The sequence below is a fragment of the Rana temporaria genome, chromosome 8 (genome assembly GCF_905171775.1).
Source record: "Rana temporaria chromosome 8, aRanTem1.1, whole genome shotgun sequence".
Classification (NCBI taxonomy): Eukaryota; Metazoa; Chordata; class Amphibia; order Anura; family Ranidae; genus Rana; species Rana temporaria.
This window is the reverse complement of record NC_053496.1, coordinates 58,872,642-58,899,529: the sequence shown is the minus strand read 5'-3', so window position 1 is coordinate 58,899,529 and position 26,888 is coordinate 58,872,642. Positions and strand designations below refer to the sequence as shown.

At 46.6% G+C, this 26,888-nt stretch overlaps 1 protein-coding gene across 7 annotated transcripts in view; it reads right to left on the bottom strand.

Moving 5' to 3' along the window:
* The window catches only part of SH3PXD2A (SH3 and PX domains 2A), a 424,441-nt gene that overhangs the window by 128,413 nt on the left and 269,140 nt on the right, over positions 1 to 26,888 (bottom strand). For all 7 annotated transcript variants that reach the window (XM_040361850.1, XM_040361852.1, XM_040361846.1 and 4 more), the window contains one exon: positions 4,892 to 5,023. In XM_040361850.1, coding sequence (XP_040217784.1) covers positions 4,892 to 5,023 — 132 coding nt within the window. The remainder of the gene's footprint in view (positions 1 to 4,891; positions 5,024 to 26,888) is intronic.

Sequence of the window (26,888 nt, the reverse complement as noted above, 5' to 3'; positions counted from 1 at the left end):
ACCTAAGGGCCTGGTATGCTCCTGGGGGGGGAACCCATGTTGGTTTTTTTTTATTTAAAAATTGGCGTGGAGTTCTCCCTCTCAGGATTCATACCAAACGCCGGCTAGAATTGGCGGGAATCCAAGTCAGATCTCCCGTCGCTTCTATGACGGCTTTGTCTACATCGCGGCAAGCCAGCTTGGCGCTGGCTCCCGCGATGGGGCTCGTAGGTGGTCAATCTCGCCGAGAAAGGGAGCGAGATTGACACAATATCACGGTCACCTACTGTATACTGAATTACATACAGCTTTACAAAGCACACGGCGGGCTGATATCTATTGGGCAGCTGCTTCACCCAGCATAAAAGACGAACTCCGTTTTTTGGCTGTGTAATTCCGGTGTAAAAGGTTATCTTATACGCCGGAAAATACGGTATTTTTTTACGCCACTTCACTTCTTTTCTCAATGTATACATGAATGTAGCTATGATAATATTAGTGTTTTGGCATCTTGAAAATAAGAGGGTTTACCTGTCTAGAACTAGGGGCAATAATGTTACTAGGGTCAGATCTTAATAACTCATCTCTTTTTTAAAAATCAACAAACATTTCTGTGCCATTTCCACATTCACAAAGGCAGTGAATTGTCAGTAACTGTTATTGTGTCAGTCAGGCTTTGTGAAGTTCCTAAGACAATCTCCTCCCATCCATCGATTTCAAAACTTGAGACAGGAGGAGCATGTGCACTGGATGAACTGCTATATTTTACACTAATGTTGTAGAGGTAAGTGAAGTTTTACCCAAAGGCTACAGTTACTAACAGTCTACAAATAAGGGCAGTTTGCCATCTGGAATTTTCAACGTCACAGTCTTTACAAACTGGCGACTGCTGCAGAGTCAATAACCCTGTGACTAGATGTACGGCATAAACAGAAGACTCAGACCTCTCAACAAAGAAATCTCACACTATAAATTTGGAAAACCTTCACAGCATGAGAAAAAGACACAAAATTAAGCTGTTTCTGGATTTACTAGACAAGGGATATAGCAGCAAAAAAAATTGTTGGCTACTCTTGTTTAGACTAACCAATTGTATAGTTTTACTAACATACCATGTATAGAAGTAATTGCCTTGTTGGTTTACTTTTAAGGCTCTAGCTAATAGCACTATACCTACAATGACATTTTTACTGCAGAGGGCCTGATAAACCATAGTACAACTAATCATTGCATTTATACTCAAGCTTATGATTGGCATTTATGCAGCCATTTTCACCTGCACAACTTAGATAAATCTATGACTTTGTATGGCATGTTTGTATTTGCTATTAAAAGTATGGTCAAAGCTGGGAACGATTCTAAAGAGGCACATTGGCCAGAGTTGAGGTCTGTTCTGTCTGTGTTGGATTTTTTCCTACTAAAAAAACAATAATAATTAAGTGCACCATCTAGATTAAATAGCTTTATAAATTGTGCAGCTGATTGGTATCTAACTGGATTTTAAATAGTAGGGATGAAAAATACATTGGCTGTATCCAAAACATTTCATAATCATCATATTACCATTTCTATTCTTTGTGCCACTGAGAAGTTCCACTTGGTTGATTTGGATAATGGTTAAGACCACTGGTTTGGTACCGTCTGTGTCCTATCAGGGAAAATTCCCTTTACTTTCTGTCACCGAGATATATCAGAAAGTAAGACAAGATTTCTCCAAAGTAAGGGGACCATAATAGGTTTCCCCATTGGAAAATGTCCCTTCGCCTTCTGTTCTGTGGCAACTCATAAATGTAGATTTCATATCACTCTATATACAAAGAGACAATGGTAACCAGGACAGTTAGAGATTGGTTTTGCTCCCCAGTGGTGTCAAGGACAACAGTAAAAAAACAGACAGGAGACCTAGGCCTTTCTTAGTCTACCCAAAACAAAAAAGTTTTGGTCTTACATTTACTTTGAATACTAGAACTAAATTACAATAACACACCCCAGTAGCCTTTGCTCTCACAAAGAGCTCAGCAAACCTGTAAAAAATAACCTATGAGCACATACAAACTGGTAAAAAGATTAAAAAAGGATGCTTACTTTTATTACAGTGGCAGAAAGATCCCTTTTTTTCTTAAAATAATAAACCTACTACTCACCTAGGTGGATGCAGCATCGATCCGATGCTGTATCTGTTCCCCGCCACTTCTGCACTGAGCGATCAAACACTGCTGTACACTCAGTTCTTCCCTACACTCCAAGCAGAAAGCTGTCAGTCACTGTCTCTCTACTCTGTCTCTCCAGTGCTCACTGGAGTGCTGGGCTGGGGAGGGAGTGGCTGGCTCAGTCTCCGGGGGGTTCAGCAGAGAAGGTTGAGCCAGCTGCTGGTCAAGGCATCTGGGTGTATCCAGACTGTAAAGTTGGAACCTTTCCCCAGCCTGGAGTGACAAAGTGACAAAACAGGTCGCAGGAGTGCAGAACAAACTGCACTCCTCTGATCCATAGGATAATTATAGCCAAAAAAGCTTTGGCCATACTTCTCCTCTAAAGTCCAAAAACTATAGGTTTGTTTACATCCAAATCTTTTTCATTGGTTTTCTTTCATGTAGGCATTTGTAAACTCGAACAATGAACTTCTCTTATTTGCTACCTTTTGGTCTGTTAAATATAACATTGAACACATTTTGTTATATCTGTTCGTCAGGTGCAAAAAAATGCTTTTACCCTGTCAAAAATTGTGTTTTCTGCCTGAGCTGCAGTCTTTATTAGTAAGCACTGTTCCCAGCTCTCCCTGTGGACTACTGAACACCTACCGCCTATGTTATAGAGATGAGGAGAAAGAAAGGGTTGTGTAGCAATAAAACAATTCCTGTCCTATGGTAACTTTGTTGCTCCTCTATAGATCCAGTACAGTGAGTAAGCGTTGTCACCCTATGACAGGAAGTGTGTTACAAGTAGGATCAGAAGATACAAATAAAGCTGAATAAAAGCCTGAAAACTGAAACTTATACAGCCACCATATCTATGGACTGGTAAGCTCCAATATATTTCAATTGTGTTCTTTGGTTTAGATACACTTTATATATGGCAATTATCGAGGCTTGTCTACAGTAATTCCACTTCACACAATACCTTGGCCAAGTTGTCACATAATCTTCCTTATGCATATTTTGACTCACTGAAGAGCTGGCCATGGCAATCCTGCTGTTCACCCAAAATTCCTAGAAACACTTAAAAATACTATATCTAACTAAACAGTACACAAATTCCAAAATATGTTTCATGCAGTTGAATACAATAAATTTCAGTATCCATATTACACAAGTATATAGTACAGTGCAAAAAAATGGCAAAGGCAACAATCTAAAAATCTTTTAAACTGTGGTAAAATAAAAACCAAACAAACAGATTGGCTACAATAGCAATACTTATTTCTTAAAAATCAGGATACAAGACCCAAGACTTAACATGCAAGAAATAAGCTATGCATGACTGTGTCATCAGACATTAACTATGCAAGTTGGGTCATAAGACTGGGATGTAGTCTACCGAGTGTACTGCTTATATAATAAAATATTTAAGTCACTTTTACAATCCAATACAAGAAAAACTTTATTTGCACAAAAACTGTTTGTATACAAGACAGCAAGAAACAAACTGAGATCTTCATAATGGCAATAGCATTTCAGTTAATACTGGCTTTTGGCGTACAGAACAATTTGCCAAATCTTTCCTCCAACGTTTTTTTTCCTCTAAAACAGCTAGCTAAGACGCGTTTGCTGACACTCTGAATTCAGCTCTCCACCCACTGCTTCCATCCTAACCACAGAGAAGAAAAACTGAATACTGAAACAATCTCCCAGACAGACTGCCACATTTGCAGGAGCTTTGGATGAATGCCTGCAGCATGCACAGTGATACAAAGCAGCATGTCCTAACAAAGCAGCCTGCAAAAAGTACAGTGCATGGTACAGTACACATGCTAGACTACAAAAGACAAACAATCTCAATGTAAACATACATACTATTAACTAAAGAGGCTGCCGGAACTGCTGCGGTGTTTGCTAATGTAACTGTGGTTGGACATACACAATAACAGCCAATCAGAGATACTGTTACTTATATCGCTTACCCCCAGACAATCGGTAATGGAAAAAAAACATACATCACTTTTGCTTTGTGCTGACTAAATTAGTTTAGCAGGCATGTGAGTAGGAAATGCAGCTGTACGTGTATCACAAATACCAGTTATCCCTTCTGGCTTCATGAAAATCACGTCTAATACCCAAAAAATTACAGGTCTTGCAATGTAAGCTTGCACTGCAAGGTAAAACAGTGAGGAAACGTTATAAAGTCTACAACACATAACTTTTCATATTGCTGGTTACAAAATAAGAACAAATTTGATTACTGAGTCATCCTTTGCTCAAGTAACCATTAATCAGTCCCAAAAGCTTGAGAAACCTGCAGGCCTCAAGCTTATGAACTACAAGATGCTCTGCCAGCAAACAGATTAGGGTTACCTCCTGTTGTGGATAAGTATAATGTATGTGCCAGTAGGGACTGGCACAGGTGAACCTGTAATTCCTCAACAACCCGCGTGCTATAGCTCTTTTTAACCTTGCTGCAGGAAAAGGCTTTGTCCTGGCAGCTAGTACTCATGTGGACATCCTAATGTTGTAATTTGTGACAAATGTCATGCAACTTCATTTATACATAAATAAGCTATAGGAGACATTCTTACGGGGCAAGGCAATATTTTTGGCTCACAGCCCAAGTTAACTGGGAAACATTTTAACTTCTGAGCCAAGTTCAGTACCAGATGCAACTAACATACAGCTTTGTGGATGGGAGAGGGCACTGAAACAAAATATTTATAAGTATTAAGAGATGTTTTAAGGGAATAAATAAATCAAAAAAATCTTACCACTTTCATTTTTCTCTATCACGTCCACCAACTCTCCGGCCTTCAGACTTATTTCAGAAATTTCTTGCTTCTCATAGTTGGACACAACTACGTATTGTTCCAAAATCATGGGTTCTGAATTTCCGTCAGCACCTGGGGAAGGGAAAAAGCAAGCTGTGAGCCAACTTCCAGCCATCGCTCCGCGAGAATGACCTACGTCCATACGATTCATGATAGGCCAAATTGTCTGCGGATCTTAGCCAATCAGAATGCAATCTTGGCTCGAAGTACAGGTCCAAAGGGCTTGCCATATAGAGGTATCCCCTTCTGGCCCTCGGAAAACCAGCAATGAGGAACATTTGCCGAAAGAAGTAGCAGGAAAAAAGAAAATAGAAGAAAGCCGGGTGTGGATTAGTCATACGGCCGCATGTTGGAGCTGGTTCTTTTACAGCCTTCAAATCTTTATGACAGGCAAGGATTTAGGATGAAAAAGAACTGCAGAAAGATTAAAATAGCGACTACAACCCCATGTAAACTAATAAAGAAAGTAAACAGCTCTGCAGAGCGAGGAAAAACGCTTTCTCCTATGACTCCAGCTGGAAGTCAAGAGGGGACTGTAGACGCCAATCATATTCATTTGCACTGGAGTTCTTAAACAGAAACACATGAGTAAAGTTGAGTAAGGAGGGAGGGAAGGAGGGAACAGGCAGAAGGAGGGGGAAGAATAGAGAGAAAGGAGGAGGAGGAGAAGGGCTGCATACTGTTTACTTCAACCAGCAGACGTAAGTCACAGCGCCAGATTCTTTCTAAGAGGATTTTCCATATATATAGATATATTGCAGAGGTCCTTCACATTTCAGTCACATTAACCCTTTTAGTTAGAAAATAAGACTTTGGACTGTATTACACAGCAGACAAATGGTTTTGTTCTTATTTGGAGAAATAAAAAGAGAAACATGGGTGTCATATATAAAAACACTAATTATAAAGAATAATTTAAATAAAATATAAACCAGATCTCAGGTTTAGCATGTAATTACTCTAATAAATGGTTATTGAGCCTTGCGGTTTGTCTTATTTTTAATAGGTGCATATTTAAATGTAACACATCCATCACATGCTTCTGCTTTAGTTTTATTTTTTTTGTGGCAAGCAAAATACTTCAATGTAAAGTTGAACTCTTGGCAGATATTGAAAAACACCAATTATTGCAATTTTATATTCTTTACAAACTCTTTATAGCTGACTTTCAGGCAGATATGAAAACAAGCAATTAATGTGTTTTTTTTTTTTAATAATTTTTATGTTTTTTTTTTTAATCATTTTTGAATCCAACTAGTGCCTGAATTTATCTATATTTAAAGTAATATTAAAGGCTGACTTTTTTTTCTTTTAAAATAAAAAACACATTTTACTTGCCTACTTTGTGCAGCCCAAATCCTCCTCTTCTCAGGTTCCCCACAGGTGCTCCTGGCCCCTCCCTCTTGGCGAGTGCCCCCATACAAAACAGCTTGCTACGGGGGCACCCAAGCAGGCTCTCTCCCGAGCCGCTGCTCGCTCTGTCTATTCAGACGGCTCTCTCCTCATTGGTTCACTGGCCGTGACTGACAGTAGCAGGAGCCAATGGCAGCCGCTGCTGTCTCAGCCAAAAATTAGGGAGAGACACCGGTAAGCCACTGCTCTTGTGCACATAGCTGGATCGAAATGGGGCTCAAGTAAGTATTGGGGGGGCTGCTGCACACAAGAAAGTTTTTAACCTTCATGCATAGAATAGAACAGGGGTGGCCAACCAGTGGCCCGGGGGCCACATGTGGCCCGCGGAGCCCTCTGATGTGGCCTGCGACCTCCTGCTCTGGAATGGTGGGTTGGCAAGCCCAGATCGCAGGTTGCCGACCTGTCCTACCACAGCATCAGTGTGGTGAATGAATCTGGTGGTAGAGGAAGAAAGCGGCTGCGGAGCAGAGACCCATAAGCCGATGCTTCCTCTGCAGCGCCAGCTTTTACACAGGCGGAGTCTATGGCAAAGTTCAGCTAACCCCCAGGATAGACAGAGGTGCACTACGCTGCACCCGGGGTGTGGGTAAACCACAGAACATCAGTGTGAAAGCAGTCTTAAGCCCTTTTCACACGATCAGCCCGACCAAATAGGGCCCTCAATTCACCTCTATAGAGCGCCAGATGTCCGTTTATGCCCACCTAACGCCAATCCGGAAAACAGGGAGTTCGTCCCTTTTCATCTGGGCGGATCAGAGGGCCTATAGAGTAGCCGTGACCTGTCATCCACCCGCTACGCTCATTGTGGCCCCCGACTGGTTACCAAGTTGCTTAATTGGCCCTCGATCTTCAAAAGGTTGGGCACCCCTGAAATAGAATATGATTTTTTTTTTTCAAATGCTTCTAGACGCAAACGCAGGCTAAACGCAGCTAAACACGGCATGTAAACGCGGCTATAAAAGGCCATTTTTAGATGCCGGTTTCTAGCTGCCAAGTTAAATTGTTCAGGAGAGGTTGAACAATGTTCCGTGTACATGAAGCCTTAAGGCCCGTACACACGGTCGGACTTTCGGCCAACAAACTTCAAAATCAACAAGTTTTCAAAATTTGTCCGATCGTGTGTACGCTCCATTGGACCAACTTTTTCGGGTTTCATCGGACAAAAAGTTTGGTCTGCAAACAGACAAACTTTACGACAACAAAAGTCTGATGGTGCCTAGTCCGACCGTGTGTACAGCAAGCCATCGGACTTTCGTACAAAGAGCAAATACGCATGCTCAGAACCAATGTTAAAATCAACCAACAATAGCAGAAGTTAACCAAAGGGTGGCGGTAAAGAGCAGAAAAGAGCAGAAAAACCACGTGATGTTGGGAAAGTTTTAGAAAAGTTTTCAGAAAAGTCCGAGCATGTGAATGCTATGGGTGTGACCGGACAAATCACCTCGAACAAAAATCCAAGGGAAAGTTTGTCGGATGTCCGACCGTGTGTACGAGGCTTTAGATGTGATGGTTGCATTAGTTTTATTTTTTTTATTTTTCACCTGGTAATCTGGCCAGTAAGTCTGTTGTTTTTCAACAGAGCAAGCTGTCCTTCAGGGGTAGCAGTTATAGGGTAGAGTCAAACCATTTACCACTGACAGGGATGCTTACAATGATCAGCTTACATTTATGTATTTAGTCCCCTTTCATAAGGGTTATCCAATTAGGACTATCTGTCAGTTTTTCTTGGATGGTCAATGTATTCCTATAGACTGGCAGGTGTAAAGGAACGTGTGTTCCTTTACACCCACCCATCTCCAAACCGATCGGTAGCCTAAAAACAAAACAAAACAAAAAAACAAACAAAAGCAGATCGGATTGGAGGGTTGTTTACACCTGACCTCCCATAGAGTCTGAGCGGACATATCCCTTGCTGAACAAAGCGGTTTCTGTCCCATGTAATCCGTGATTTTTATTGTGACTGCGACTTTATGGCGGACACATTGGACACTTGACACATTTTTGGGACCATTGTCATTTTTACAGCAGTCAGTGCTATAAAAATGCACTGATTACTGTAAAAAATAGGATTTTTGTACTCACTGTAAAATCAATTTCTCTGACTTCATGGACGGACACAGCAGCATCTGACCTTAGGGTATTATCCTCCTTTCTAGGAGATTGACTAGGCAGAAAAACAGCATGGTAAGTGTTAAACTGCTTGCCGACCTGCCGCCGTCATTCTACAGCGGCAGGTTGGCTCTCCTGCGCGAGAGCCCGTAGCTCTACGTCGGCTCTCTCGCAGGCTACCAGGGGCGCGCGCGTGCCGCCGGCTCGCCCCCGACTCCCGTGCGCGTGCCCGGCGGGCACGATCGCCGCCGGGCACACACGATCGCTCGTTACAGAGCGGGGACCGGGAGCTGTGTGTAAACACACAGCTCCCGGTCCTGTCAGGGGGGGAAATGCTAATCCTCTGTTCATACAATGTATGAACAGAAGATCAGTGATTTCCCCTAGTGAGGCCACCCCCCCACAGTAAAAACACACCCAGGGACATATTTAACCCCTTCCCCGCCCCCTAGTGTTAACCCCTTCACTGCCAGTGGCATTTTTATAGTAATCCAATGCATTTTTATAGCACTGATCGCTATAAAAATGCCAATGGTCCCAAAAATGTGCCAAAAGTGTCCGAAGTGTCCGCCATATTGTCGCAGTACCGAAAAAAATCGCTGATCGCCGCCATTACTAGTAAAAATAAATATTAATAAAAATGCCATAAAAATACCCCTTATTTTGTAAACGCTATAACTTTTGCGCAAACCAATCAATAAATGCTTATTGTGATTTTTTTTTACGAAAAATATGTAGAAGAATACGTATCGGCCTAAACTGAGGAAAAAAATAGTTTTTTTATATATATTTTTGGGGGATATTTATTACAGCAACAAGTAAAAAATATTATTTTTTTTCAAAATTGTCGCTCTATTTTTGTTTATAGCGCAAAAACTAAAAACCGCAGAGGTGACCAAATACCACCAAAAGAAAGCTCTATTGGTGGGAAAAAAAGGACGCCAATTTTGTTTGGGAGCCACATCGCACGACCGCGCAATTGTCAGTTAAAGCGACGCAGTGCCGAATCGCAAAAAGTACTCTGGTCTTTGACCAGCAATATGGTCCAGGGGTTAAGTGGTTAAACACTCCACACAGTACAGTACCTCCCAGGGGGTGGTTCCCCCGGGTACATCCCCTACTCTCTGCTATGCAGCCCCAGTTTGTAACAAGCAGTACAAACAAAGGAGGGGTGGGTGCTGTGTCCGTCCATGAACTCAGAGAACTGGATTTTACGATGAGTACAAAAATCCTATTTTCTCTTCCGTTCATGGACGAACACAGCTGCATCTGACCTTAGGGACGTCCCCAAGCAGTGTCAAAAAATCGAGGGGTGGGAAAAACACAGCAAACAAACTTCACCCCAAACAAAACAGAGCTCCTCATGAAGGAACTTCAACCCTAAACAGCTGCCTGAAAAACCTTGCGGCCGAAGGAGGCATCGGAAGATGCACTCACATCCACCTTGTAAAACTTTGAGAAGGTGTGGACTGACGACCAGGTCGCTGCCTTACACACCTGTAAAACAGACGCTTAGCCCTGGTTCACACTGGGTACGATTTGGAACGATTTGAGATGCGATTTTACATGTCAAATCGCATCTCAAATCGGCGGCAATTGTCGGCAATGGCACTGTCCTAATCAGTGCGACGCCGCATCTGCGATTTCAAAAAGTAGTTCCTGTACTACTTTTTGCGATTTCGGGCCGCGTTTTACATTAAAATTGCGGCCGAAATCGCGGCGAAATCGCGGCGAAATCGCGGTAAAATCGCGCATTTTACCGCGATTTTGAATTCGCAGCAGTGTGAACCTAGGCTTAATGGCGGAAAGCCCAAGAGGCACCAATTGCCCTGGTCGAATGCGCCGTAACCGGGAAGGGGGGCGCCCGCCCCTTTAGGGCATAGGCCTGAAGCACAACCTGCCTGATCCACCTAGAAATGGTGGCCGACGAGATGGCCAGACCCTTCTTAGGACCAGTCACTGACATGAACAGTCAATCCGACCTCCGAAACGGAGCTGTAGCAGACAGGTACACCCGTAGGGCTCGAACCACGTCCAAGGAATGCAATGCAGCCTCTTTTGGGTTCGCCGGCCGAGGACACAAGGATGGAAGAACAATGTCCTCATTAATTTGAAAGGCCGAAACAATGGCTGCGGCCACAGCACCACCTGTTCCCTATGGATGACCAAGTAAGGAGCCTTGCAAGACAAGGCCGCCAATCCAGACACCCATCTGACAGATGTAATTGCCACCAGAAAAAACACCTTCTGGGAAAGAGTCAATAAAGGGCTCTCCCTAATGCCCTCAGGAGGCTTTTGAAGCACCGAGAGGATTAGATTCAAGTCCCACGGAGGCAGTGAAGGACGCACAGGAGGGGCCACATGCCGAACCCCCTGCACAAATGTACGCACCAGAGAGTGCGCCGCCAAGGGTCACTGAAAGAAAACAGCCAAGGCCGAAATCTGACCCTTAATCGTACTTAAAGCGGAGGTTCACCCAAATAACATGTATATAAGATCATTTTCTTAATGCTTCCACCATGTACAGTATGCCCTTTTGTTTATTATTTTGGCTCTACATACCTTATTATGGCTATTTTCCACCCGGCTTCCGGGTACTGACTCTTGCGGGAGTAGGCGTTTCTATGCAGAGGCGCAATGCCACCTGGGACTTCGCCCAGATGATTGACGTCCTTGAGAAAAAGTTCCCCCCCGCGCCCGCCTATTGCGTAGGCGCGTCACGAGAGTCACGGAGTTTCCGAAAGTAGCCGAACTGCGAATCAGCTCTATACGGCGCCTGCGCAGTCAGCTCCACATGGCTCCTAGTCGGTGCGCAGGCGCCGTGTAGAGCTGATTCACAGTTCGGCTACTATCGGAAACTCTGACTCTGACTCTCGTGACGCGCCTACGCAATCACGGGGGGGAACTTTTTCTCAAGGACGTCAATCATCTGGGCGAAGTCCCAGGTGACATTGCGCCTCTGCATAGAAACACCTACTCCCGCGGGAGTTAGTACCCGGTAGTCGGGTGGAAAATAGCCATAATAAGGTATGTAGAGCCAAAAAAAATAGGGCATACTGTACATGGTGAAAGTATAAAGAATATGATCTTATATACATGTTATTTGGGTGAACCTCCGCTTTAAGGCAAGAGCCTGATCCACTCCACGCTGCAAGAACAGCAGAATCCGGGACATCACGTACGCACAGGGGTGCCAATTCATCTCCTCACACATAGAGATGTAAGCCTTCCACGTACGATGGTAAATCTTTCAGGAAGTAGACTTCCGCGCCCACAGCATGGTAGAGATTACCGAATCCGACAGTCCCTCAGCACCTGGCTCTCAATAGCCACGCCGTTAAAGCCAACGACTGTAAAGCAGGATGAAAGATATGACCCTGCGACAGAAGATCCTCTCACAGTGGCAGGCATCACGGAACATCTGCCACCAGACGCACCAGATCTGCGTACCAGGGATGGCGAGGCCAATCCGGAGCAATTAGGATTGTTGGTATCCCCTCTGCTTCCACTCTGCGTAGCAGACGAGGAAGAAGCTTCAGAGGAGGAAAAAAGGCGTAGATTAGACGATAGTGACCCCACGGTGCCACCAGCGCGTCTGACGCGTCCGCCCACGGGTCTCTTGACCTGGCCACGAACCGTGACACCTTCCAATTGAGTCGGGACGCCAGAAGACCTACGTCTGGAGTGCCCCATTTCAGACACAGACTCTGAAACACATCCGGGTGTAGCGACCATTCTCCTTGGTCTAGCGTTTGGCGACTTAGGTAGTCCGCCTGCCAGTTCTTTACGCTCGGAATGTAAACGGCCGAAAGAGCCGGAATGTTCTTTCTGGCCCACCGGAGGATGTGAGCGACTTCTGCCGAGCTCCGTGTGTCCCCTTGATGATTGACATACGCCACAGCCGTGGCGTTGTCCGACTGAATCCTGACCGGGCGGCCCTGCAGTCTCAGAGACCACTTGGAGAGGCAAAGCCTGATCGCCCAGAGTTCCAGGACATTGATTGGCAGGCGGGACTCTTCCCGAGTCCAGCGCCCCTGGGCTGACTGAACACCCCAGACTCCCCCCCAGCCGGAGAGTCTGGCAGCCCGAAGCACCGGAAACGTCAGCCACCACACTAGGGAGGACCTGACCAGGCGACTCACCCGGAGCTTGTCCCAATGCGACAGAATTTCTCTCTGTAACACACGAGTGTTACAGAACCGCCTCGAAGGAGGCAACCATCAGACCCAGAACTCGCATGCAAAAGCAAAGTGACGGCCACTTCTGGGTCGCCAACCGCCTCACCGCAGTTTGCAGTGTCTGTAGTTTCTTCGTGGGACGAAAAACTCTTGCCTCCGAGGAATCTAGGACCAACCCCAGGTATTCCAGATGCTGAGATGGTACCAACACCGACTTCTGAACATTTAGCAGCCAACCGAATTCCCGGAGGGTCTGGCAGGTGATAGACACATCCACCTTCAACTCTGAGCTTGAAGAAGCTTGCAGAAGAAGATCGTCCAGGTATCCTACAATAGCGATCCCGCGCTGCCTCAGCAGGGCCAGAATCGGAGCGAGCACCTTGGTGAAAACCCTTGGCACCGAAGCCAGGCCGAAAGGGAGGGCCGCAAATTGAAAGTGGTCCTCCCCGACCGCAAAGCGCAGAAATCTCTTCTTGGGGACTACAAACAGATTGGAGTAAAACCCCTGAAACCGTTCCAGTAAAGGAACCGGCACGATCACCCCCCTGACCAGCAGATCCTGAACAGCCCCAAACAGGGCCTACTGACGACCCTGAGGAAGCTGGAGGTTGGAAGGAAAAAATCTGTTTGGCGGATAAGAGAGAAACTCTTTCTTGTACCCCGAGGAAACTACTTTGCAAACCCACAGGTCGGAAAGAAGAGACATCCACCGAGCCGCAAAATTCGCAAAGCCGGCCCCCCACCGGAGAGACGGGCGGGGGCAGACCTTCATGTGGAAGCAGGTTTGTCTGCAGGCTTGTTGGGCTTGCGTAACCAGGGGCATTCGCCTTAGCGCCCTGGGAGCATTTACCTGCTGCACCGGGCGGACGAAAAAAACGATTGGGGGTGGTAAAGGAGGACCCCTGCCTACGGCGAGGCTCCTTACCTTTACCAGATTGTGGGAGCATCTTTTATGATGATATCTAGAGAAGCCCCAAAAAGTCTTTCACCCTTAAAGGGCAAGTCCACCAAGGCCTTCTTAGAAGACTGGTCCGCAGACCAACACTTCAGCCAGACAAGGCGGCGCAACACCACCGCGTAGGCCGAGGCCCTGGAGAGCAAGCGAAGCGTATCCAGGGCTGACTCACAGACAAATGTCCGGAGGGGCTTGATGCTCCTCCAACTCCTGAAGCAACAACTTTGCCCGTTCAGTAAGTGTCTGTGACACATAGAGCCCCTGTCAAGACCGTTCTCACCGCCGACCCCACCAATCTGAACATGGAGCGGGCCACAGCCTCAGCTCTCCTATCTGCGGGTCCTTGAAAGCAGGAGCCCCCTCCACAGGTAACGTGGTAGCTTTGTTCAGTCTGGACACAGGGGGATCCACTGACGGAGGAGAGGTCCACTTTTTCAGGAAATCCTTCTCAAAAGGATAACGGACCGCAAAGCATTTTGGAACAGAAAAAAACTTTTGCGGTCGATCCCATTCCTTGTACAAAAATGTTTCCAGATAAGGAACACAAGGAAACACTTTTGCAGTGCGGGCCAGCTTGCGGAACCCAAAAGGGACCGACAACTCTGATGTCTCCGCCGAATCCTCCATTTTCTGAGTATCCCACACCGCAGTGATAAGAGCTCCCACTAGCGCCCTATCATGCGCTGACCCTGATGCAGAGTCATCCTCACTGTCCGTGTGGACTAGGCCTGCATCCTCTGACACCTCGGAAACCAGGTCTGGGAGCAGTAGCTGGGCCCGATTCTGTGTCAGAGGCATCCCCAAAAGAAGGCGGGGGAGGGGGCGCTTTTTACCCTCTGGCCACGCGCCGCTTCAATCCTGGCAACAAACGCCTCTAGGACTGCCGTCATAGCATCCACAGAGGCCGCAGGTACAGGGGCACTAAGGGTTAACTCTGGCATGTCTGGGGGAGAAGCATCCGGTTCGGACGCCATGCTGACCCACCCTTTTTCCACCCTTGGAATGCAAGGCAAGACCCACAGGCCACCCTCCCGGCCGCAGCAGAGAACAGGGGACCCCCCAGAGGACTCACCACCCAACCAGGCCTGTACTGCTGCTGTCTGCCCCAGAGCGCTGCTCTGTGCTGTGCCAACCCCCAGGAAGTGTGCTGGAGCAGTTCGCAATGTTTTTTCAGCCACTAGAGGCAAAAACCCATTCCAAAATGGCCGCCAACATGTAAAAAGAGCATGTAGGCTACAAGAAAATGGCAGCTGATCTCCAATAAAGGCGCCCGGTGCCGCCAAAATGGCGGCCGCGATTGCAGTAAAAAACACACATACAGTGAAAATACACGGGACCCCCGGGCAGGCCCCCCCGCACACACGGTAGCAAAACAGCACCCCCAAGCAGACACAGCCCCCAGCCACTGGATGGAGCCCCCCAGTCGGACCCCCCACCTCACGGCCGACCCCGCCACCCAGAACGTGGGTAAAGGAGGGAGAGGAAGAGAGAGAGGAAAGCAGGGCAGACCCCCAATCGACCTCCCTAGGAATGTACCAGCGGCACCACCCTGCCAAAGCAAGGGGACTGCTACTTACCCGTCCTGCGACCACTGGCTGGAGGCATCCCAGACAGGACCAACGTCCGCGCAGGTATGGCATGGCTGACGGCCCGGCACACTGTAACACGGACATAGAGCCCGGTCATATGTGTGCCCTGGAGCGTATAGCTCACCGGCCACCCCAGGAGCAACGGGGCATGTCGTAGATGGCCCATCGCGTAGCTAAAGGCCGACACGCGCTCGATGGTCAAACTTGGGGGGACTACAAGGATCGAGGATCCAGTCTGTCACCCAGTCGGCAGTTGATTGTAGATCTCAGGATCCAAAAATGCAGGAAAACAAAAGAAAAGCAAGAAAATTGCAAAAAAATCCCCAGAGCACATGGGCCCAGAGGAGCCATGTCATCTCCTTTGCTAGGCAGAAAAAAACTGGGGCTGCAGAGCAGAGAGTGGGGGATGTACCTGGGGTAACCGCCCCCTGGGAGGTACTGTACTGTGTGGAGTGTTTAACATCTAACATGCTGTTTTTCTGCCTAGTCAATCTCCTAGAAAGGAGGATAATACCCTAAGGTCAGATGCTGCGGTGTCCGTTCATGAACGGAAAATAAATGACACTGGCAGTGAATGAGTTAACCACTAGGTGGCGCTGCAGGGGTTAAGTCAGTACTAGGGAGTGATTCTTACTGTTAGGGGGCGTGGCTACACGTGACACATCACTGATGACCGTTCCCAATCACAGGAACAGCCATCAGTGACTGTGTCACTAGGCAGAATAGGGGAATGCCTTGTTTACACAGGCATCCCCCTGTTCTGCCTTTGCCAACTGCAATCGTGGGCTGCCCGGGAACATCGAGTTCCCGGGACCCGCGAGCACGCTCACGAGACATGCAGTGGGTGTGCACGCCCGCTGGGCGGCAAATTTATAGGGACGTACAGGTACGCCAATGTGCAGTCGGCAAGTGGTTAAAACCTTTATTCCAAAAGGAAAAAAACTGTTTGCTGTAACTGCTTATAAAGTGCTAGCTTGAGTTTTGCTTCAATTTGTTGGTGTATCTAAATCTGCTAGTGCATCCAACACTCCCCTCCCTCCAGACTCACAATGCTGCTTTTCAAATGTGCCCCATGTGCTCCTTCATCCAGAGTGGAGGCACTCTAATCCAGGAAGCATATTACTGGCCAGGTTGAACACAGGGAGAGAAAAAAACTATAAAAGAAAACTAATAACACCATCACATCTATAGATTGATAAGCTGAAATGTATTACATTTTTTTCTGGTTTAATACTATTTTAAAATAACCCTTCTGTAATACTCTACATAGCGACACTTTGACTGGGAGAAGAAGGACTAGGAGTCAAAAATACTCTACTGCAATGCACATGTGCATGTATAGCATTACTGATGGATTGGAGAGAGCAGAGTTGATGGCTCTTCAGTTTGTTGATACACCTTAACCACTTGACTAACAGGCCAATTCTGACATTTCTCTCCTACATGTAAAAATCATATTTTTTTTGCTAGAAATCACACAGAACCCCCAAACATTATATTTTTTTAGCAGAGTCCCTAGAGCAGTGATGGCGAACCTTGGCACCCCAGATGTTTTGGAACTACATTTCCCATGATGCTCATGCACTCTGCAGTGAAGTTGAGCATCATGGGGAAATGTAGTTCCAAAACATCTGGGGTGCCAAGGTTCGTCATCACTGCCCTAGAGAATAAAATGGTGATTTCATGCATTTAAAAAAGAAACAGTAAAGTTAGCCCAATTTTGGAAAGATGATATTACACAGAGTAAATAGATACCCAACATGTCACGCTTCAAAATTGCACACGGTCGTGGAGTGGCGCCAAACTTCGGTACTAAAAATCCCCATAGGCGACGATTTAACTTTTTTACAGGTTACATGTTTTGAGTTACAGAGAATGTCTTGGGCGTTCGCTTCTGCTTCACGCAAGCGAGCACGTGGGGACAGGGGCGCTTTAAAAAAAATGTTTTGTTAATTTTCCTGTTATTTTTCTAGTTTGAGGTTTTCTTTAAAAAAAATAAAATCTTTAGCACTTTTATTCCTATTACAAGAAATTTAATTAGAATAGTGTGTGACAGGTCCTCTTTACAGTGAGATATGGGGGCAATAAGTCCCCAAATCTCACCTCTAGGCTGGAAAGCCTGAAATCAAAAAGGTGTTTTGTCAATTTCTTCAACCTATCAGAAACTCCAACCATGTCACTTCCGTTTTATTTAAACCCTTAGTAATTGGAGATTTTGATGGCCATTTTAGAGTAAGAATCTCCACTCGTAATATCCTGCACTGAACTCTATTAGGTTGCCAGTGTTGTGTCCAACCACCAATTCATCAAAAACTCCAATTACTGCTGGTTTAACCACTTCCATACCGCATTCTGACACTTCTCTCCTGCATGTAAAAATCATCACTTTTTTGCTAGAAACATCATATATATATATATATCTTTTAGCAGACACCCTATGGCAGAGGTTCTCAACCCTTCTAATGCCGTGACCCCTTGATAAAACTTTCCAAGTTGTGGGACCCCTAACAGTAAAAGTATTTTCGTAGCGTGGGTTGTCAGCACCCAAGTCATTTGCGCCCCTAACTCACGCTTTCTCTTTGTTCTCCTTACTTTCCCTTTCATCTTTCTCTATCCTTTCCCCATCCCTCTCTCTAGCCGTCTTTCTTGTTCTTTCTCCTATTCTTTCTCTCCCTTTTTCATTGTTCCTCCCCCTCTTTTCCTCTCCCTTTCATGTATTCTCTATTTTTATACCTTTTCTTACTTCTTGGTGGGGAGGTGGGGGGAATGGGATGATTGGAAGTGCTGGCGGTGGGTTCGGGATGAGTGGCAATACTGGCAGGAGGTTTGGGATGAGTGGCAATGCTGGGGGGAGTTCTGATCGGCCAACTTGGGTGCTCTTGATCAAGGTCATCTGATGATCTGAGAACTGTAGTGGGGACTTTTAATGGCAACTATAATCACAGGTAGTCTTACTCTACTGTGTTTCCGACTTTGTGGTGTCTTATAGCAGTGACACCTATGCCAAAATCAGGAGATAGGGTCTCCTCCAGCCCCTCCCACTTCACATTCCTCACCAGTCAGCTGACCTTTAGTCTCTGCCCCCCAGCCATCCTGTGAACTGAATGGGTGGCTGCGAACAGGGTCAGTGGGATGCCGCAGGCTCTAGGAACAGCCCAACTGGGTGGCCACAGGCTCCAGGGACAGCCCTTCTGGGCGGCAGCAAAAAGGCTGGGAGAGCGGTGCGGGCTTCAGGAACAGCCCAGGATTTGGTGACCCCTGGCAAATCATCATTCGACCCCCGAGGGGGTCCCGACCCCCAGGTTGAGAACCACTGCCCTATGGAATAATATGTTGGTCTTTGCAACTTTTTATGTCACAAGATTTCACATTTTCACGAATAAATAAAAAAAAACAGTAAAGTTACCGCAAATTGTTTTCCTATTATGTGACAGATGATGTTACGGCAAGAAAATAGATACCTCACATGATACCTCACATGTCACACATTAAATATTTTGCACACTCGTGGTATGGTGCCAAACTTCAGTACTTAAAAATCTCTGTAGGCGACGATTTGAAAATGTTTACAGGTTACCTGTTTAGAGTTACAGAGGAGGTCTAGCGCTAGAATTATTGCTCTCGCTCTAACGTTTGCGTGATATCTCACGTGCGGTTTGGATGACATATGCGTCCCCGCTTCTGCGTGCGAGCTCGCGGGGACGGGGGCACTTTAATTTAATGTAATTTTTAAACACTATCCCTTTAACAATTTTTTTGTATCCCCTTTATTCCTATGACAAGGAATGTAAACATCCCTTGTAATAGGAATGGTGCGCGACAGGTCCCCTTTATGGAGAGATGTGGGGTCTATAAGACTCCACATCTCTCCTCCAGGCTGGAAAGCATCAGATAAAAAAAAATTGACGATCTGATGCTTTTTCAGCCAAGATCTCGGCTTTGTTTACTTGTGCAGCCCGGACGTGATGTGATAATGTCACGCCCAGGCCTCCGAGGATCACAGAGATTGCTGGGGATCATCTGTCCCTCTGAAATCTCTATGCCTCTCTTCCAATGCCAGCTGATTCGTTCTCCAGGTCCCTGATCGCATGGGAGAGCCCGGAGAAGCACCGGAGGGAAGCGGAACTACCGCTCCCATTGCTGATAAGAACGATCAAGCGGCTGAACAGCCGCTACGATTGTTCTTATTGTGCTCAGAACCGCTGGCTCTAAAAAAGATTTATGGATGATGCCTGTAGCTGCAGGCATCATTCTGATGTCTCCACTGAAAGCCCAGGACATCATATGACGGATTATGGTATGGAAGTGGTTAAAGTAACCGGAAGTTAAGTAGTCTGAGTTTCTGATGGGCTGGAGAAATTGACAGAACACACCGGACAGCGGGAGACGAGACCAGAGAGCACGGAGAAGAGGCCGGAGAGCACGGAAAAGAGGACGGAGAGAGCGGAGAAGTCGGAAGAGACCCCCGAAGTCGGAAGAGTTTGGTTTGGTATGTTAAAGTGATTGTAAAGTCTTGTTTTTCCATAAAAATAACAAACATGTCATACTTACCTGCTCTGTGCAGTGGATTTGCACAGAGCAGCCTGGATCCCCCTCTTCTACGTTCCTGGCCCCTCCCTCCTGTCAAGTGCCCCCACAGCAAGCAGCTTGCTATGGGGGCACCCAAGCAAAAACACAGCTCCGTGTGTGCATTTAGACACGGAGCCGTGGTCTAGCCCTGCCTCTGTTCACTCCTGATTGGCTCAGGTAAGTATTAGGGGGGCTGCTGCACAAAGAAAGCTTTTTATCTTAATGCATAGACAGGGGTCTCAAACTGGCGGCCCTCCAGCTGTTGTGAAACTACAAGTCCCATCATGCTTCTGCCTGTGGGAGTCATGCTTGTAACTGTCAGCCTTGCAATGCCTCATGGGACTTGTAGTTTCGCAACATCTGGAGGGCCGCCAGTTTGAGACCCCTGGCATAGAATGAATTAAAGGGGTTGTAGACCCTTGTGTTTTTTCACCTTAATGCATCCTATGCAGAGAAGGTGAAGACACTTCTCTCACTGACTGGCCCTCCAGTCCCCATGTTTTACTTTCCTGAGCCCGTTTATTTCCTCGGCAGAGACGCGCTTTACCTCTCTGCCTGTTGTCTCGTCTCTTGATTGGATAGATTGATAGCAGCGCAGCCATTGGCTCCCGCCGCTGTCAATCAAATTCAAACACTCAGGCGCCGGGTGGGGGGGGGGGGGGCGGGGCAAGTCCTGCATTCTGTGTGAATGTACACAGAAGCAGAATTTAGGAGAGCCTTCTCCAACGTGGACACTCGATGTGGGGAGGAGCCACCAGAGCCGCTAGAGGGATCCCAAAAGTCGAGGATCAGGGCCAATTTGTGCAAAACGAACTGCACAGTGGAGGTAAGTATGACATGTTTGTTAAATTATTTTATTTTTAAATGAGGGTTTACATCCCCTTTAAGATAAAAAAACCTTCTGACTTTACAACCCTTTTGAAGTATGACTAAAGCCAAACCTTTTAATAAAGATGAGAGGGATTAGAACACGTATTCATTTTTATTGCTGTCTGTGCCCCCGTTAGAGAGATGCACCCTCTCTATTTGTTATGTTTACCATTATAACCAAAAGGTAAAGTGATAGAAAATCCCAAAATTTGGGTTGTCCCCAGAAAAGTAATAGAGGGCAAGTCTTCCAATGGGGACACTAGTTCTAGTGACCCTGGTGACTACCAAACATTTCCTCATTTAGGAGGGATTTTCTCTCACACACTGTGTGTTGGCTATGGGAAAAACATAGTAAAGGGGAGTTCAAAGGAAAAAAAAGGAAAAGTCATTAAAGTGGTTGTAAACCCTTTTTTTATAACATTATGCTAAAGGGTAAGCCTATAATAAGGCTTACCTGTAGCTACCCAGGATATCTCCTAAACCTGCACGCTTTAGGAGATATCCCCTGTCTCCTGCATGTGCCGATGTCATCAGCACATGTGCACTGGGGCAAACTGAAGCAATGGCACCTATGTGTCGTTGCTTCAGTCTGCGTGGCGTTACTGGCGGCTCCCGCGCGCATATACGGAGCGACGTAATCGTGGATCTGGCCAATCACAGCGCCGGAGCTGCGATACCCGGAAGTAACTCTGGGATGACATGTCGGCAGCCAGAGGGGGAAACGTGGACCGCTGCAGGGGCTTCAATCTGAGGTAAGTAATACATATTGAACTAGTATGTTATGCATACTAGCTCATTATGCCTTCGTCTTGCAGGGTTTTTTTGTTTTTTAGTTTTTTTGACGAGGGTTTACTTTCTCATTAATTCAAAGTGATGTAAAGATAACAAGGATCCCAAAGACTTATTTTGTACTGTGCACACATTTTGTCAGCAGAATAGCTGAAGCATCAGCTAAATAATGAGACTTATTTTTTTTCTGGTTCAGACCTGCTCAACTGTAACACATTGAGAACTGGCCACACACAGCAACTAAAATTCCTTGCAAGTGTAAATAGTAACTAAAATGTAAAAATTCACACAAGTGGTTGTGACTTTTCTTTAATTTAAGGGAGTTGTTTACATTTAGATTAAATAGAGGTTTTTTTTCAAATTGTCTAAAAGATTCAACTTAGTTCACAGTTTATGTGTATTCTGCCTCTATGTAAACAATGTTATAACCATATAGCAAATACTTTGATATAGAATGAATTTCCAGTGGTCACAAGATCATAACAGCCACAGCCCTGTGATTTTTATTGAACGCTAGCACTGATCACCAATTGGAAAGCATTCAAAATGAATTGCATATAAAAAGAACAAAATGCACCTCTCACATATTCATTCTATGGAAACATTTATAGGTAGATTCAGGTACATAGGATTAAAGTTACGGCGGCGTAGCTTAGCGTGTTTAGGCTACGCCGCCCTAAATTAGCTAGGCTAGTAATGATTCTCAATATTCTTGCCTGCTAATATACGGCGGGGTCGCCTAAAGCGGGCGGGCGTAAGGGCGCCAAATTCAAATGTGTTGGAGGGGGGCGTGTTTGATGGCAATGACGCTTGACGTCACGTTTTTTAAGTTTTTTTTTGTAACTGCGCATGCGCCGGGCGCCTACATTTCCCAGTGTGCATTGCGGCTAGGTACGCCGCACGGGCCTATTGATTTAGACGTGGACGTAAACTACGTAAATCCTGATTCGCGGACGACTTACGCAAACAGCGTAAAAAATTTGAATCTCGCGGCGGGAACAGCAGCCATAATTTAACATTGTTATTCCACCTAATAGGTGGAATAACTTTAGGCCTGCTAATGCCTTACGGAAATGGCGTAAATCGCCTGCGGCGGCCGGGCGTACGTTCGTGAATCGGCGTATCCCCTCATTTACATATTCTACGCCGACCGCAATGGAAGCGCCACCTAGCGGCCATCCAAAATATTGCAATCTAAGATAGGACGGTGCAAGCCGTCCTATCTTAGATATGTTTAAGCGTATCTCTGTTTGAGTATACGCTTAAACATAGGTCGGCGTAGATTCTGAGTTAGGTCGACTTATCTACTGATAAGTCGGCCTAACTCTACCTGAATCTACCTATTTGTTTTCTTTATTTTAATTTAATTCAATTTTTTCCTTAAACTATATTTAAAGTTTTGTTTTTTTAAGACACAATGGCCTCTGGGTATAAAGAATGAGCTTTCTCACGATGGACATCTGCAGTAACTGCAATAATTCCAAAATGTATTTGGAACAAGATGCTTTCCCATGTGTCAAGTATGATTATTTGTACACCACCAGGACTCCAAGCCCCTGTTGGTGTCTATCTCATAACAAAGACATGTTTTTATTTTTGTTTTGTACATTCTACTTTCAAATATATAAATTCTACCATAACATATTCTATTACTACCTCCTTTATCTTTAAAAAGTTACTAAACCCCGGGTGTGTGTCCGGATGTGAGCCGAGAAGGATGTGCTGCATTGGAGCTCCGCTTATCCTGTCTCAATCCTCTGCCATCCTGAGCCTTTACCAACACAGTGAGCCTCCAGAACCCCCATTCTGGTTCCTGGGCATCCCCTGCACCGGCCCCAACCTAAATTGCGGATCCCAGCTGGCCAGTTCTACTACCCGGCCCATGGCCGGCTCCATACAGCCAAGATCCGCCGCCATCTTGCGACCTACGAGGCCTCCTCATCCTCCGCGCTCGGGTGCCACGATCCGCGGGACGAGCGGCAGCTCCATCCTAGGCCATCTGTGGCGGCTTTCTCGGACCGGGCGGATCGGGTGTGTGCCATCAGAGGGCCGCCAGAGGAACCCTGCAAGCTGATTCCCTACACCCATGGCCAGCCACCATCTTGAGGCCTCCGGAGTCAGATACATCCTCCAGGCGCAGTAAGCCGGCCACCCTCTCCTCCCGCCCTTGAACCAGCATCCCGGGGGGGGGGGGGGGGACTGCCACATATCACAGGGGGGTTGATAGCCTGTGAGGGGGAGGAAGCATCCCACTGGAGCATTGCTCCTGGCCCAGCGTATCAGTACTGACACAGCCTTCATCCTGCTCCCCGGAACCAGGTTCTCTGCCCACAGGCTCCCCAAGACCCTCCTCCATCTCAGGTTGAACCTCGGATGGGCCACCCTAGGACCCGTTACTTAAATCAGGCCCGAATGCTCCTCGTACCCCCCCGCTGGTAGCTACCTTGTCTGCATGGCTGTCCATGGCGGCAATGGCCCCCACAGGAGCGGAGATCGTGGCAGCCATTACATCCTGCAAGGACGCCCTGACAGCCAAGATAGACTTCTTGACAGTGGATGTCGGCCTCATCTGCCAGGATATGCATACATTTCAGTCCCACATCGTGGAGGTGGAGGATAGGGTCTCCACGGGGGAGGATACGGTCTGGTCGGACTCCAGGGAGGTAAGGGCCCTGCAACTGCAAGTGAAAGTGCTCCAGGAGCGTGCAATAGACACAGAGAATTGCCTCAGGTGGAACAACATCTGCATACTTGGATTGCCTGAGAGAGCAGAGGGCCATAGAACCGCTGAGTTTACTGAACAGTTACTGTCCACTTTGTTCAACCTTGGTGATATGCCGCCCACTTTCATAGTGGAGAGAGCCCAAAGGGTCCTGCCGCTTCCTCCGAGATCTGGGGCCATGGTGTTCCATGATGGCTCCCTCAGATGCTGAGCTACTGACCATTCTGTTGTGGAACGTCAGGGGGCTTAACTCCAAATATAAAAGATCACTGTTATTCCAATATTTAAAACTGCATTACCCCCACATAGTGCTGCTGCTGGAGACGCACTTAACTGGTAGCAAGGTTCTGGTTCTGAAAAAGCCCTGGGTGCAAAGGGCGCTTCATGCGACCTGTTCCCCGTATTCTGGAGGGGTGTCTATACTGATCAGCAAATGTGTACCATGTGTAATTTATGATGTTCATCTGGATCCCCAGAGGAAATTTGTTATGGTAGTGTTGAGTATTTATAACAATAAATATGTTATTGTGAATGTCTATCTGCCTCCTCCGAGCCATAGACAGATTCTGTACATGCTCTATGAGTGGCTGGCTCCGCATTGCCCAGCGCAGGTTCGGTTCATGGGAGACTTTAATGCTACACTGTCCCGTGACCTGGACAGGCCTTCCCCCCCAATCTAATTTTAATTCTGATCTCGCTATGTGGGCTCAGGCAACAGAGTTCCAAGAGGCATGGAGGTGGCTTCACCCCCATGATAGAATGTACTCATGCTTTTCAGCCACATTTAAAACCTCCTCCCGCATTGATCTGGCCCTTTACAATGCCACCATGCTGGCCAGCATTCAAGAGGCAGGTTACCTTCCCTCTGGCCTCTCTGACCACCACCCACTTAAATTGACCAATAGGACCACCAGGCTGCGGAATAAAGCCCTTTGGAGGTTACAACCCCACTGGATTAATAACGAGGCAGTTCATGACAGAGTTTTTCCTCCCTTGAAAGACTATTGGGCACACAATGCAGGGTCGGCCTCCCCGGAGATGACGTGGGACGCTTCCAAAGCTCACAGCAGGGGTCAGTATATCTCAGCTGTGGCGGCAGTGAAGGCGGAGCTGGGAGACAAGGTCTCTGACCTGCAACACAAGGTTGACGAGGCTTTGAATCAATATTCAGCCTCAGCAACGGTCCCCAACTTTAAGCACCTTTCATCGCTTAGGCGAGAACTACATCTCCATTTTTAAGACCCCACCGGGCTTGGTATACAACATAGCAGACAGGAATTATTTGAGCATGGAGACAAGAATAGCAAACTACTAGCACTGCTAGCACATCAGGACAGACCCTTAGCGGTTATATCAGAAATCCTTACAACAGAAGGTGTTTTAGTCACTTCTCAGGAGGATATCCTATCTGCATTTACCACGTTTTATACCTCTCTGTATGTTTCCTCACTCTCTGCCGGTTTTGACTCCACACCTATGGTGTCTATGTTGGACACGTTAGCACTGGGATGGCTTTCTGACGCAGAGAGGCAACTCCTTGTCTCAGAGATCATTCCAGAAGAAGTCACACTGGCCATTAAGTCTTTCGCGACAGGTAAAACCCCAGGGCTGGATGGCCTGCTCATAAAGTATTATAGGGCCCACACAGAAGTACTTGCCCCCAAACTAGCTCAGATGTTCCAAGCCTGCTTGCAACAGAGTTCTTTACCGCTCTCTATGAGAGAATCCCACGTCGTTCTCATTCCAAAACCTAATAAAGACCCTAAGCTGTGCGCCTCTTACAGACCAATCGCACTTCTCAATTGTGATCTCAAAATGTTAACCAAGTTACTGGCCACTAGACTTAATAGAGTAATGAAATCCCTGATTGACTCTGATCAAACAGGCTTTATGCCCAGTACTGTATGTCCACAGACATTAATATATGTAGACTCTTTTCTAATATATATGCCCCCCATACTAACCAGGGTACTAGGACCATTTCCACCCTTGATATGGAGAAGGTACTTGACACAGTGGAGTGGGTATATCTGTGGTAGGTGCTTAGAAGAATGGGATTCCCACTGCAATTTATAGCTTGGATACGCACACTCTATACCGGTCCCATGGCATGCATTAACCTGAATGGCTCCCCGTTCCCCCTGCAGAGGGGCACCAGACAGGGATGCCCTCTCTCCACGGCTCTCTTCGCCCTGGCCATGGACCCTATTGTTGAAGCCCTCAGGACATCAGCCGAGGTCCGGGGTCTTAGGGTGGGTTGGCTGGAGGTGAGAGTGGCTCTCTACACAGATAATCTGCTGCTTTTTTTGAATGACGCTGGTGATCTCTGCGTGGTGCACTCTGTATCATGGATGCCTTATCTGCCTTCACAGGGTTGAGAGTGAACTGGCACAAGTCTCAGTTGATCCTAGTGGATGTGTGGCCAGGTCCTCCTCACCCTATTTAGGTATTGTCATCTCAAGAGAGAGTAGGGACTTTGTGTGGCTCAATCTTGACCCTGTCTTGATAGTAATTAAAACCAAACTAAAGGCGTGGAGCAATCTTCCCCTTTGCCTCATTGGGTGCATTAATCTTCTCAAGATGAAAGACCTCCCTAAATTTACGTACATTTTTCGGAAATCCCCAGGGGTATGTCCACAGAAATTTGAGAAGGTATGGACCTGTTGGCTGAATGATAATACCACAGCAACTGATGCAGTAACCAATTCCTATAATAACAATGTATTAATAGTTTGTTAGTATG